Source organism: Ciconia boyciana, chromosome 8 (genome assembly GCF_034638445.1).
Source record: "Ciconia boyciana chromosome 8, ASM3463844v1, whole genome shotgun sequence".
NCBI lineage: Eukaryota > Metazoa > Chordata > Aves > Ciconiiformes > Ciconiidae > Ciconia > Ciconia boyciana.
The window spans coordinates 17715809-17730868 of NC_132941.1; the positions used below are offsets into that span (position 1 = coordinate 17715809).

At 43.1% G+C, this 15060-nt stretch overlaps 1 protein-coding gene across 5 annotated transcripts in view; it reads left to right on the forward strand.

Annotated features, from left to right (window-relative positions):
* Positions 1–13576: 13576 nt before the first annotated feature.
* TJP1 (tight junction protein 1) overlaps positions 13577–15060 on the forward strand; it is a 76279-nt gene continuing 74795 nt past the window's right edge. For all 5 annotated transcript variants that reach the window (XM_072869990.1, XM_072869991.1, XM_072869992.1 and 2 more), the window contains exon 1: positions 13577–14019. In XM_072869990.1, coding sequence (XP_072726091.1) covers positions 13987–14019 — 33 coding nt within the window. In that variant the 5' untranslated portion in view covers positions 13577–13986. The remainder of the gene's footprint in view (positions 14020–15060) is intronic.

Genomic DNA, 15060 nt, shown 5'->3' on the forward strand with positions numbered 1-15060 from the left:
TCTCTTTGAGAAAGGAATAAGGAGAAAAAAAAAAAGTAAAAGCATGCTGTTTGCCAAATGGCAGTAATGTCTCCTGTCAGACAGTAGAAAGGGGGGAAAAGGGTATAATAAAGCTCACTGCTATTACTTCAGAAGCTTGAAAAAGTGACCCACTGGAGGTAGAAAATACTTTAGGAAGCGAGTTAGGGAGGTTGAAAATGTGCAGAACATAAAATGAATATTCTGTTGTAAAAACAAGCTAATATAGAGGTGAAATTCTAATTTTCACTAGGAAGAAGCAGTAATCATAGGATTGTGGAATAATTCAGGTTAGAAGGGACCTAACGAGGGCTCCAACCTCCTCTCAAAGCAGGGTCAGCTACAAGGCCAGACCAGGTTGCTCAGGGCTCTAGCCAGTCTGATTTTGAAAACCCTCAAGGGTCGAGGTTACCCAACCGTAATGCTGAAGGAGAAATTGAGGTGATAATATGAAGAAATTAAAAATCAGTTTGTACTTTGCAGTGTAATACAGCTTTCAAAAAAGCCCAGACTGTCTGCACTGTATCTGCAAAAACTTTATACTGTGGAAGGAAAGTGACAACAGGTGGCCTTTTCTGTTAAGAACAACCTGTCAAGTTCCCATACTTTGCCAGTAAATAATAAGCTATAATAAGCTACCTTGCCAAAGTAACAAGCACTTTAAGACACTTAATCAGGAGAGAAAAAAAGAAATGAAAATATTAACGAGTCAATGTGCAAGTCACATGAGATTTTAAGAATGGCTAACAATATTTGGCTTAATTTTGTCTTTTTCAGTTAAAATTTTACAGCAGTACTGTGTATTTATGTACCACCAGTTAATTTCTAAAGCATATAAAAAGCTTCTTCAAGTTATTGATTTGGCCATGTAGCCCCCATTGATGTTTTACTGACATACAGAGAAGTTAAGTGATTAACCCAAGGTCACTGAGCATGCCTGTGGCAGCTGGGTGGTAAAACCCAGGTGTTTCTGTCTCAGTGGTCCTCCTCCACGAGGAAGAGGTGACAATACCAAGGTCATACAAGAGAATTATCTGTGAACAATTAATACTTTTTTCTAAAAAGGTCCCAGAAAATGCTTGGAAAAGGGATGTTGAAAAGCAGTATGCTTCATGCTATGTATTTTACACTTTTTTTTCTTCAGATATATAACATAGAAAAATTGAAGAGCCTTTTAAATTATTTTCTCCATATAAAGAAGCCCAAAAACTATAAAAGAAAAATGAAAGACTGGCTTTGAGGCCATTTACAGAGCTGGAGGGATGTGAGGCTAGTGCAGTCCAGAATTTAACATCTGTATCCTGCTGCTGCTAAAATATGGGTGTAGTCACAGTTGTTTGCCCTTTCGTTGCAAAGTGGAGGTTAATAAACATCCCTGACAATAGAGGCAGGTATGATTTAATCACAGCTGTTACCACAGACAGGACTGTGCCAGTTACGTTTGCATTTCATTTATATTTACAGAAACAAGTTTGTTCAGAAGAAAATTATCTGTCTGTGAATCTGTGCTTACATCAAAGTATGTCTATTAAATACTTCTTCCATATGACAGAGAATGAAAATGGAAAGATAACATCACAAATTAAATATTTATTTAAAATATTGAAATAAATGTTAAAAATAGAAAAAAAAAAAAGGTCAATTTCTGGAGCATCTTATTATTAAATATGTTTTCATAATCAGTACCAACTTCCCCAGAGAGTAGAAAGGGCAGAGGGTGGTTTCCACGATAACTATCAGGTTGCTTATGAAGGTTACTACAATATTTGTCTTGCCCATTCCATGCTTTGCTAGGCAGTCAGAAACAGATTTCAATGTTTTCAAGAGCTGTTCAAGCATAATTAGAGGCTCAAAATGAGTTGAAATCTCAGCTGGTGGCCTAGCAATTTGTTTTCATGCTGCAAGTCATTCAAGATTTAGATATGCATAACTTTTTGATGGAGTAAGGGGATATCCTCAGTCCAAGTAGTCTGTTATACCTCTATTTTTATGCAAGATATAATGCACTCAGTGTCCAGCTGTGTGCCATCTTCTGCCCCTTAGTGTGGCAGAATCTTAGTAGCTGCTGTGCTTCTGTCTCTCTGAGGCAAAGACTGCAATATAATTATAATAATGTTATATAATGGTGCATTTGTTTCATTTGTAATACATTGCAGCAACAGGGTCATTTCTAAAAATACTAGCCATGCAGGGAGTCAGGCTCCTCTGGAGTCTGAAGAAGGTTTCCATGGCAGAAGCTCTGCCTGGGGGAAGAGGGCTGTGGCGTGCAGATGGAGCATGGCTAAGTGAGCGGAGCAGGTCAGAGCGGGTGTGCAGGGAAGGTGCCTCCAGAGGAAGTGCACTGACTCACTGCGTCCTCTAACCAGCTCTTTTGGAAGGGCTTTGGTGGAGTCCTTTGGCAGAGGTGGAAGCTGCCTTCTCCCCAGTCAACGCAGACTGTGGGTGAACACCAGAACTGTCACCCTCTGTTTTTCAGATGACTCCCCCCAACAGTGCAGCGGGACTGTTTGTTTAAGGGGGTGCAGCCCATGGCTGACTGCATGCACTGAATAAACAAAGAAATTACTCCCAAACAACTTCAGATGCATGACTTTTTAAAGCATCTCTGTTTCCTTATATTCAAAGAGCCTTTTAATAAAGGAGTGCATGTGTTGGGTGAATTAATTTCAAATACAAGAACCGTCTCTTTAAAAACAGAGAACAGGCTGGTGCTGTACAATACTATTTTTCATACTGTCTAAAGAATAATATGAATACTGGTAAAGCAGATTGTACCCAGGTGTACTCCTCACTGAGACAGTTCCTTTTGCTGTCCCTGACTTCCACGCAGTAGTGTATTCATGGAGCACTGGCCATCTTCACTGTTGACATGACACAGATTTTGGAAGGGGAGTTGGAGGGGGGTCATGTAAGCTCTGTTTTCACCTTTTCAGTGCAGGCAGGAAGACAAAATAATTGTTTTAAATAAAAATCAAGAAGTAGTTTATCTGCATATGTAACACATACATTTGGGAGACCTTAGTCAACTTATCCTTGAGACCACTGGAATTATTTGTGCAGTGGCATGAAAAAGCTATAATGCAGATATCCTTCAGTTACACAATCTAATCTGTTCACTTAGAAACAAAATACTAATTTTTAAATTAAATATGATACGTAATGAAATTTTGATTTTAAAAGTTGGAATTCAAATAACTGTTCATGCGCTCACCATCCAGCTCGAGTCATGACATTAAATCATGTTTTGATAAGATCTCATTACCTGCGTTGTACCATTGTCAAGTACTAACACAATGACATGTTCTGAAGACACATTCACCTTCTCGCTCTTCTGCCTCTCACTAGCAGGTTGTACAAGATGAGGCTTGCGCTGCTGGAGGGAGGCATCACTGTTCACACCCTTGCCTCTGGGCCTTTCATGACCATGCATGGGTAAAGCTGACCCTGCATATATATGAGCAAAGATTTTGCAAAGCTCAGAATTTATTTCTTGTTTTTAATATAATGAGGGCAACAACTGCTATATTATCCCGTGCCTTTGCAGATATAATAAACATCGTACATGATTTGTAATCCTTGTTGAATGTGCTTATGTAGGTAGAGATAATTTCACTGATTTTCCCAAATGATCTAAGCATTCAGTGATTACCCCTCTAATTTAATTCTGTGCCAAGAATAATGAGTGAGTTAACCGCTCATGATGCAGCTCTGGCCAGGGAACAGAGGAGGTTTCATGTGAGTTATGGCAACTACTCTGGTGTTCATGGGGGAAACAGGCCTCCACCTCCCCTTCTCCCCTCTTCCGTGTAAATCTCTGTCAACCCCTGTTGCTGCCTCCAGATTACAGGGCTTTTAAAGAGAAACAATTAATTATCTTCATAATCAGTTTGTCAGGGCTATTAAGGCCTATTAGTGCAGCCAGGGCCCTGACACAGTTATAGAAATGGGAAGAAATAGGCTGGAAAGAAAAATTAGTCCATACTGCAAGTCAAGTGTATAAAAAAGGTGTTTATTCTAGTAAAATGTTTTTGGATGCTTTCTGTGGTGACTTAGGGGCTAGGCTTGCTCTGTTTTTTGCATGGTCTTGGCATATATTGTTCAGAAAACAGAGACACCCAGTTGTGAACACAGAATACGGCTACCCTGATGGAAACATTTAGAAGTAGTAGGAAATCTATTTGTCCAGCAGTGCATATCTAAAAAGCAGCAGTGCATGTATTTGATGTCTGAGAAATGTCAGTATGACACATAGCCAGGAAGTAGTCACAGGGCTTATTTCAACCTCCGTATTTATAATCGGGTCTTCAGGAGACAAAAAACAATGTCTGTTTTGAGGACTGCCCCTTCTAATGAGAAGCTTTTGAAAAGTATGGGAAAATAAGTCTAAATAAAGTATCTGTGGAAGACCTTCAAAACACTTGTTACATTTATCACAAGCTGTATAAATCACTTCAGTATCAAGCATCTTGTTGTCAATTATAATATTTGCTCATCTTAGAACAATACAAGAAGCAATAGTGTTACATGACTCATGAAAGTTCCCACACCTGGCAAAATTGGCTTCTCCAGTTTTGAAAAGGCTTTCAGAAAGACTTGCTAGTTAGGGAGCAAGATTTATGGGGAAAAGCTGTATCTTTTATTAGACCAAAGCATAGCATTGGAAATAATGGACAAGCTTTAAGGAAAAGGGATTGAGGGACTGAAAACAGCCACACTGACTGGGCTTTGCAGGGAAGCTTGCTTTAATGCTTGTCCTTGCTTTACCTGCTCTGAAAACAAGAAGCATTTCAGTCCCTAGGCTCTTGCTTTAGCACTTTTCACAAGTATTAAAATCTCACACATTTAAAAAAAGATATGGCAGTTACAGTTTTTCAGCTTGCACACTGGATTGAACTGACAGATGTGTAAAGAAAAGATTTAGCTAATGAAATTGATATAATGTGCACTTTTCTGTGAAGCCTATGCTACCTAAAAATGTAGAAATGTAAGATGTGAGAAACACTCATCCAAGTGTGGTAAATACAACTTCTGCAGTGTTAGCTTTACACTGTAAATATTTTTGCTTTGAATCTGTGCTGTCTGTATATGTTTAGCTAGATTAAAGCATCGTTGATTAGAGCTTCTTGGCATCACTATAATATAGGTTGTGGCATGTGGTCCTATACAACAAGGAAGGTTTCTCTGGTAATGCAGCAGAGTCAGGAAAATTTCTGATTGCATGTTTCTCGGATTTAAAGTTGGAGTTTACGTAAAGATACACCTTAGTCACATATGTTTATCTTCTCAAATGTTAATGTTTTCTGAGTAAGCAAATGCACAACCAGTTTTAACAAGCAGAGCTCAGCTAAGATCAGAATCGTGCCCTCCGCCCCCTCCCCCCCCCCCGGAGACAGATGCCACCTCTGAGTTTCTCTGAAGAACTTCTGGTTTGGCAAATGTAAATCAGTTTACAGATCTGTTTGCAGTATAAATGCCTAGCGAGCTGGACTGATTCTAACCAACTGAAAGAAATAAGTGAAGTTTGGACTCTGTATCGTATAAGCAGTGTGATGACTCCTAAAAAAAATTCTCATTTAGTACTTCACATCTTTTTGAACCTCTTGTTTACTGTGTTAAACATCCAATATTACTCTGTGATCAAAACGTGATTTTGTAAATCTTGAACTAAAATGCTATTTAGTTATTTCTAAAAAATATCTTACTGAAAATGTATTACAGGTTGCAGTTAATGGGACCAAGTGTAAAAAGCATGCATGTTTTCTGAGGGCTTTTGAGTGATTCAGCAAGTACTGGTTTCACTGAGTCTATATACAGCCAATATTATATAAATTGCCAAAAAAAAAAAAAAGTGCATCTGAGGATTTCTTGCACATGCATGGTGGCATATCTTACAGGACCACTTCAAAAATGTAATGCAATTATCCAAGGAGTGAAGCAAGCAATCTTAGCTCAGATGAGGTATGAGTGCTTTACCGTCTGTAAAGCAGAGGATGCTTTTTGTCCACAAGTTTGGAAATCTGCAGCTGAGGAGACCTACGTGCTTGAAGTGTAGGTAAATGATATGTAAGTGTGGATACATAATCATGTTTTCTTTGCCAGTAAACCCAGATTAAAAAGTCCCCATCTTTGGCCACTTATTCCTTCCTCTGTGCTACAAAGATAATTTTTTAACCAGCATCACTTTAGTTATCCCCATACAGAGTTAGCTTGATGCAGCTATGGAGGTGGTGACATGGTGCGAGAGCAGAAACGAATGGTCAAGTAATATCAGAAGAATATGGGGGCTTCCATCACATTAGTGTATATTGCCCACTGATTTAATGGGCTGTGACATACATACCAAAGCGCAAAAGCCAACCCGTGACATGTTTTTTATTTCCTGACAACAACAGGTCAGGAAATAATGCAATATCCTCCCACACTAAGCACTTTCTATTCTATTATGCTCTCTTGGTTATTGCCATCTTGAAACTGTTACATAAAATGAAAACTTTTTAACTTATTTTAAAAACTTGTAATGAGTTTTATTTGTATAATTAAAAAGATTAATATTAGCCACACTACAACAGTTATAGATTAAATATTCCACCAGGGCATACTGCAAAACCACGTGTTGTCCCTGGGAGCTAAATTTTGCTATTGATTGCAGACACAGCTAAAACAGAATATGTAATATAATGGATAACCAGATGTCTCCTTAGTTGCTACAGACTAAAAGTGACTGAAAAGCACTCTTAACTTCAAGATGGGAAGTATGTGATGCTCAATAAATTTGTCTTAAATAACGTCTCTTGAGGGTGGAGGCTGAATTATTGAAACATGGAGTTAAAACCCATAAAACTATGTTCTACTGTAGTAGTTTATAGCAAAATAATATTTGACACATTCGTGTCTCAGGCTTAATATATTTTTGAATGATAATGGTTTTGAAAGGGAGCCCCAAGAAAACCATCACAGACCAGTGGTGACACCACTGTGCAATATAATCATCCAGTAATATATAGTTAAGAAAGCTGCAGGGGCTACAAATAAGATAACTTGAGATTCTTCTGCTGACACAAACAGCTAACTTTTTAAAGTGCTTTTCTTTTAACTGTTTTTAATATCTGGAGGTAGAAACAAAAGCAAATACTAAGGTGGAAAGGGTTTGTAACCCTATGGGCGTGACCATCAGGAGCTTAATCCCCTTGCTTACCTCCTCTAAACCTTACTGAAGTCACTCTTATAAAGCAGGTGCTACTAGGACAGAGCTACCAACTAAGGTAAAGATTACATTGGAATTACTGAGTGTAATCTGGTGTTCCTTCTTTTAAGTACATTGTTAGTCCCTTGACTTGATGGACTTGTGCATGTGAATTTTAAAAGAATAGATGGAGTCTTGTACCAGTTGTAGTAGGAAAGGCTAGAGGATAAAAATAAATCTTGAGAGTCTAAAAGTCAAAAGCTGAGTGGCAATAAAAATGGATTATCGTTTATGAATTTCAGTAATTTAAGTTTCTACATTTTTGCAATTATGCAATAAAGTCTTTCTTATGTGAAGAATTAAGAAGCAAACGAGCTCACACTTTTGCAGTATTATCTATAAACTTTTGTTAGCAGTATAACAATTTTCAGTATATGTTTTTGTGTTTAATATAACAATTTTCAGTAGGTATTTTAATGCTCTGTATGCATGCCCTTCTCATTAACAGAAATGAGTCACGATAATTTCTTGTGGTACTCATCGCAACTGCGATATTTGTACTCAAGAAACTGGAGAAGTAATCTCAAAACTATCTGGGTTGGAAAACCACACCTCTGCAACCCCCTTTCCTCCTCAACTTCATTTGTCCTTATACATGGGGATTTCTGTTTGAAACAGTTTTGTCACTGTGTAGCTTGTGCAAGGGTTCCTGGTAAATTTCTGGTTTTGAATACAGAGTTGTTTGCCAGCAAGGTAGTTAAATCAGTTTTATTACCCTGTCCCTGGGCTGCCTTTCCAAAATACTTACAGTTTGCAAGTAACAAAGATCTGTGTGTGCTGCGTTTCCTGATGTGCGTTCATTCTTCACTTTTACTTATCGAAGTTACCTGTGCAGTTAATCTTTGGTACATGTTGCTTGTTGTCTAGGCAAGCATTTTTAAGAAGGAACTGCTAGTCATGCTCTCTGAAAGCAAAATACAAAAAATAAGAATTCTAGATCAGTGGAGCACGTGTGGTATTTGTCTGTGGTGTAACTCTTTATTGGACTGGAACCACATCAGCAGTGAATGTATGACTGCTTAAGTTTCACAGCTGTCTTTGATTATTTTTACTGTCCCCTCTCTACCCAGTAAACCTGGAGAACATAGAACAATTCAGAATATCTGACATTTTGACATCTAATGGCTACTTATAGCGAAGCATTTTGTAAAATCAGCCTTGATCAGCTGCAGTGCATTTAAATACACAGTCCCATTCACAAAATGTCTGTCTGAGATTGGAATTAGAATAGTTTTCCATAACATTTCTGTAATAAACTAGCTCTGCCGTCATGAACCAAGATTAAAACTCACAGATAACATTTCCTTCAACAGTGGTCTCAGATTTTGTCACTACACATAATTATACAGGTGACAAAGATTCTCTAAGACCTGGTCCAAAGCAAGGAGACAAGAGTTTCTTTTTATAAGGATATCCCAAAATAATAACTAAAGAGACTACTGTTCAGCTCTACAGTGATAAATTCTTTAAGTATTTGAAGGCTGAAAATAATCTTGCTTTGCCACTGCAACCTACTTTTAATTCTATTTGTACACTTGCCATTTGCTTAAAAATTGAAGTGATATTCTGACTGAACAGAAAAACCTTGCACTGTGTTAAACCTAATACTTTTTTTTTAAGGTGTTAAACAAGAAATAACAATGAGTTTAGAACAGCAGGAGTTTAAGACAGGCTGACTGGCAAGACAGGTTGGGTTTATTCGCATTCAGGGCATATCCAGCCTCTGGTGTGTGCTTGGGGTGTATGCTTTAACCTATTAATGAGAGGTAAAGTACAGATGTTTGGGATTTTGTCTTTGTCTAACAGTTCCAATATGTGAGAGGCAATGAGTTATTGGAAGACTGTTCACTGTATATTGAGCAATTATGTGCAGTGTTTTTAGAAGAGGCACCTGCAATGGCACACAGCCTTTTAAAGAGGAAGTAGATATAGGAAGCAAGCTTTAACTGCGTGGAAGTGGGAGGAAGATAAGAATCATTACTAGACACCATTATTACATGAATTCTTTTCCCTAGGGACTTGATTCAGCAAGACACTGAAATTCTGTGTAATTTTAAGGACATAGATTTCCTACAGCTTTCTTTAAACCACTTTCTTATTTCTTGAGGCGGAAACAGATAGTTTCTTCTCTTGTGGTTTACATGGTGAATTCTGATTTTCTCTTCCCCTTTTTTCTTCGTTCCTGAAATGCTGAAATGAGGTGGCAATTACAAATACAGAACATACAGTATCAACTAAACTGCTTGTCATCATTGATAATGTATAGGCACATTTATAGCTAAGGATCCCAAGACTGCCTCATAGGGCAGCGAAACCAGCTGATATCTCTGAAAGATCTTACATGAATTGTTCTCCTTCTGAGCCACACACACCACAAAACCCACAGGAAGTTGTCTCTGTAGTGGCTGCGGTTCTGCAGTTTCCTTCTTCCCCGTCTTTAAGTGGTCAAAACATTTCTTAAAAAGTTAAGTCAACACAAAGTAGAGAATAGACTTCCTGTTCTTGCAGTGTAACACAGACACGTGCCTTCAGTTAGAAAGAAGGATTCACACATCTGATTGTCCTTCTGTGCCCTTTGAATCAATTTAGGGTCATGGTTTGAACTATACTGATTAAACAGTAGTTTTATTTTCAGGTTTCCTACCAAGAAAATGTAATAGTACTTTTTTTAGACATCTCCCAGTAGCAGTTACTTAAATGATGAGTAAAGCACTTGCTTTTCTTCAGCTGTTGACTTTTAAGACAATTTTCTCTCTAAAGGTGAGGAAGCTGTCCTGTTTTCAGGACCTAAAAGGGCAGTACCAGGAATATGATTTAAAATTCTGATCCTTCAGCTAACAGATGGGACTTGGTATATATCTGTATCTGACTGAATGTACTATATATATATAGGGCATATATATGCATAAACACTGACATGTATAGATCTCTCACTATGTATCGGTATGTGTGTGTATATATATATATATACATGTAGACATTTGCTGTTTCCTTAAAGCCTTTTTAAAGGGAATACATGAATACACTGGAATCCCAACAGTCTTAAAAAAATATAATTTGCTCATTTCAGAGATGAATTTTGTAATACTTTATTAAGAATTTTTTTTAAAAAAGTTAAATAGGAATATCATTCAAGGTTTCTTTCACTTAATTATTTTAGATTGATTCGACCAACATTTGACTAACACTTGATTTGGCATTTTCAGTACTGTTGATGGTAGCTTTGCTTGTGAGCAATTTATTAATGAAGAGATGAAAAAGTTCTCCTGAAGGAAGAATTTGAAAGGACAGGAACATGGTCCTGCTATTGCTTTGTTTAAAAACGAGCAAAAAAAATCATTAAAATAATTTGTATCTACAAACAAAAATTTGCATTTTACCAATGATAATAGAATAAGATGGCATTTCTAGCTCCTCTAATTCATATCAAGAGTAGAGATGGAGTTTTGAACAACTGTTGGAAGGAAGGAGAAAGGAGATGGGGAGGGAGGGAAGGAAAGGAAGGAACAAAGAAAAAAAACAGGAAAAAGAGATTGGCAGAAAAGAAGGAAGGAAAGAAAGAAACTAATCCCAGTAGTCTCTGTGGGCCAAGAGTTATGTATATTCTCTCCCAGACTGGCGAGAGATCATCTGTTATCATTTTATATCCACTGCCAGATGTTTCAAACCCCTAGATAGATGTCCTTCCTTGTTAAGTAGTCTCCTTCCTTGTCAAATTCAGTGTGTGGATTGATGGCATTTTCTCATCCAGTGTAAGATGATACAAAAATGGCAACTCCATCTTTGCTGGAACTTTCTTTGCTTAGTGTTTTTCTTTCACCTTTTTATTTGTTCCCCATCTTTCTCCCAATACCCGAATAACTACTTTTCTTTCCTTTAGTCCTTCTCCCTTGTTTTAGGGATCCATCTCTACCTCTCTGTGTTTGCATGCCTGCGGTCCCCTTTCGTTCCCCTGCCATATGCCTCATTTTATGGTCTTTAATCTTTGTTCCCAGCCTATCCTCCTCCCCAACTTGCAGGCTTTGCCCACCCTCCCCAGAACTATTCTTATTCAAGATGGGGCAGATGAAAGGGAGGGATTATTTTACCCTACTCTTTATCAGGTCACCCTCCCCTGAGTTTCTTTTCGTGTGTCTCCACACCTTGAAATCTTCCCCCTCCTTCCTGTTGTGATCTCAGCCTTTTCCTTCCTGCCTGCTCTGGTGAATACTTGTAGACTCTGGCAACGAAGCATGCGGGCATAAAAAATGTCACATTCCGCCTTCTGCATGTGTAGATAGATTAAAAAAAACATCTGAGGCTTAGTTATGTCTAGCAATTAACAAATAAAAAATCTGCAGTAGTGTTTTCATGGCAGGGGCCAGCAAAGAGCTTTGGCAGAAGGCCGTGCTGCAACGTAGGAAAACTCCCTTGGGGATGCGCCCCTCCTGAGCTCAGCAGAGCCGCTGCACCGCTGCGGGAAAAGGGGAGTGAAGCCACAGTATTCGGGTACTTCGGAAGCAGTCAGGTGCCAGAAAGTCGGGGATGGTGCTGATGAAAGCTAGAGGTTACTGGAGCTTTGAGGCTGTCCTAGTATGTACTAGGGAGAGGGCTGGCACCGTTTGCTCCGAGGGAGAAGGTCCCAGTGGGCTTACTCTGCCCTGCAGTGCCGCATTCTCCACGCCGTGGTGGAGAGTTGGCCCATCCCCTCTGATTTCTGACTGCTGCCTTGGGAATTTGCTTCAGCTATTTCCTGGAATATGAATTTGTTTATTTTCAAAGGAGAACAAACGTAAAACTCATACAGTAGTTTTGGGTAGGACGTTTCTTTGTAGAGAAGTGATTTGGATCATTGAATTATTGCCCCTTTTGAAGAATTTAAGTACTTCAGAAGATTGCACGGAGCACGAAAGCAGCTGGTAGCACATAAAAAGTACAACTGCAAGAAAGCTGTGGCCCTGATACCATGCCTTTTACTGTCACCTATGTCTCGTGAAATGTTTGCAAAGCAAGTACAAAATACTACAATTTTGGTCTGGAATTTTTTTCTCACGTACTTTCCTTTAACTGGAAGCTGATGTATCTGATTAGACTTTTTGCTGTAGTCTAGTATTTAAAGAGTAAATTAATCAACATAATCAACTACGGACCATAGTGATGCGGCTAACACACAGAGCATGCCATCTTTTCACTGAGGTTCGAAGCACTTTAGTGAGTGATTCTTTTGGAAGTGGTTTGATTAACTTAGGACTTGGTCCTACAAAACCTGGGAGTATGCGCTCAGCTTTCTGTGGCGTGAGCCGTCCCGTTGCAGTAAAGCAATAGTGTGCTCGTCACAACTCCAGCTCCATTTTCAGATAGAGCCTCCTCCTGCATGGGTTAGGCACCCACCTCCCAAAAGTAAGGTAACATCTTTAAAAAGCCTTTTTCTAAATGGAAAAAGATGTTTACAGTGTTTCTCTTAGTGCTTAAATAAATACTTACTTTGTAAAGACACTAAAAACCCGTCGCCTGAAGTACTTGAAAGTTATTTATTTTTTAAAGCCACAGGCAGCAGTTCATGGTGCTGTAGGAAATACTAAGGCTATGTAGTCACCACTTTAAACCCAATCAAATCTCCCAAGTTGTTTTCTTTTTGTGTCTTTATTGCTTTTATCTCAAGAACAAAATGTACAATTAGGAACTTGAAAACTAATGTCCCACCCCTCCGAACAATGGACAAACACAAAAGCAGATTTGAGCCCTCACTGATTGACATGCCAGTTCTGCAGTCAGTTACCCGGGTGCGAGAATTTATTCGCCCCAAACGTTTGCAGAGGACAGCGCGAATACCAGCCCTGCTCGGCCGTTCGTGGCTGAGCCGCCCCGCCGCTTGCAAAGAACGTCGGCGCGGTCCCCGCGCCAGCCGCCTCCCATCGGTATGCGCCTCTGCGCGCGGCAGCGGAGGCGCTCGCAGCCTCTGCGGTGCCGCTCGGTGTGGGCGGCGCTGCCGGGGTGTTGCGGCCCCGGCCCGCTCCGCTCCCTGCGTTTCAAACCGCCCCCCGCGCTCCCATAGGCTGCGGTGGGCCAGCAGCCGCTCGGCCCCCGCCACCGGTACCCGCCGCCCCGACCATCGCGCGGGGGGAGCCCGGCGGCGGGCCAGGCCTGGGGGCGCCCCCGCGCCCGGGGGGGCCCGGCGGGGGCTGCGGGGCCGGGGGCTGCCGCCCCGCCGCCGCCGCTCCGCCGCCGTTCGGGGGGCCCGAGCCCGGCAGCGGGGCGAGGGGGGGCGGCGGGGCGGGGCGCTCCCCCCGCGGGCGGGATGGGCCGTGCCGGCAGTCAGACATGTCAGTGGCTGCGCGGGGGGAACGGCACGCGGCAGCGGCCGGGCCGGGGGAAGGCGCGCGGCGCGGCCGCTGAGGGGACGGGCGGGCAGAGGGCAGCGGGGCCGCTCTCGCCCTCCGCGCCCCGGCAGCGGCACACCGCGCGGGCTCGGCGGGCCCCGGTGTGCCAGGCGCCGCTGGCCGCCAGAGAGAGACCGGACTTTTATCAAACTTGAGCCTCCGCTCCTCTTCCTCTTTCTTCTTCCCTCCTCCCCCGGCCCCGCCCCTTCCTCGCCGCCCTTCTCTTCCTCCTCCCCCCGCGCCCTGAGATGTTTATTCGGGCAGCTGCGTGAGGCGCGGGCGGTGGCGGGCAGTTTCTCTCCCCCAGCCTGAGTAGTTGCAGGCGCGCACGCACTCGCCTTACTCTGGGGGAGAGAAGGAAACAAAATGTCTGCCAGGGCCGCGGCAGCTTCTACTAAGGTAAGGCTCAGCCCCAGGGCGGCGGCGCTCCCTCCCCGCTCTAATCCCCACCGTCCCCCCGGCGCGGTTGTGGCGGCGCCGCCTTGCAGCCGCTTGCTGCGCTGGGGAGCCTGTGCCCCGCCGAGCCCGTGCCCCGGCGGTCGCGGCTTCCCTCGCCCGCCCCGGGGGCGCGGGCAGCTCGGGGGCCGCTCGGCTTGAGGGGGTGGGCGAGGCGGGCCGGGGCCTCCTAGCCGCCTCCCCTGGGCGCCCGGCGAGCCTCCCGCCTGCCCGCCGAGCGAGCGCACAGGTGGCTCGCAGCCCCCCAGGCCTGGGGTCGCTGCCCCGCCGGCCGCCTCCTGCGGCGCTCCCCGCCCGCCTACCTGTTGGACGTGCGGCGGCGCCCGGCTGGCGGGCGGGGAGCGCCGCGGGCTCCGGGCCCCGGCGGCGGGATGGGTCCGCGCCGACCCTGGGTGCGCTCCCACGAGCCGGGCCCTGCCCGGGCGGGGGTGGCCCACCCCGTCCGGGAGAAGCCCCCGGTGGCGGCCGGAGCGCGATCTCGACGGATGCGGGGCAGAGGCGTGTGGGCGTGCGCTGCCTGCGCGCTGGGGCAGGCCGTGCCCTTTTGTTCCAGGCTGAAGAGTCGGATAGCAGTTAGGAAAGGTTTAACCGGGAGAGTCCAGTACTGCAGGATTTTTCTGTAGCCGCTGAATCAGTCGGGAACGATTGTTGCTGACATGCGGCAAACAGATTTGGGGTGGCAGTAATCCTTCAGAAACTTGTGCCGGTCCTCCACCTGATCCGTAGGTGTTTGTGGTGCAGGTGCACGCTGTGGGGTGTGTACTCTGACCTCCCGTAGCACTGCCGTGGCGGTGAGTAATGCTGAACCTCCCCGAGGGAAAGAGGTGGAGTTAGGAATGCTCAACAGGTTATTTTTCCTTCGTGTAAAATTAAAGGTTTGCTTTGAAACTAGCTTGAATTTAAATTTCGAACTAATTTTTCGCTGTGACTCTTGAATAGCTGCCCTGGCTTTCAGCGTGACAAGTTCTCATCGTGTGTTAGTCG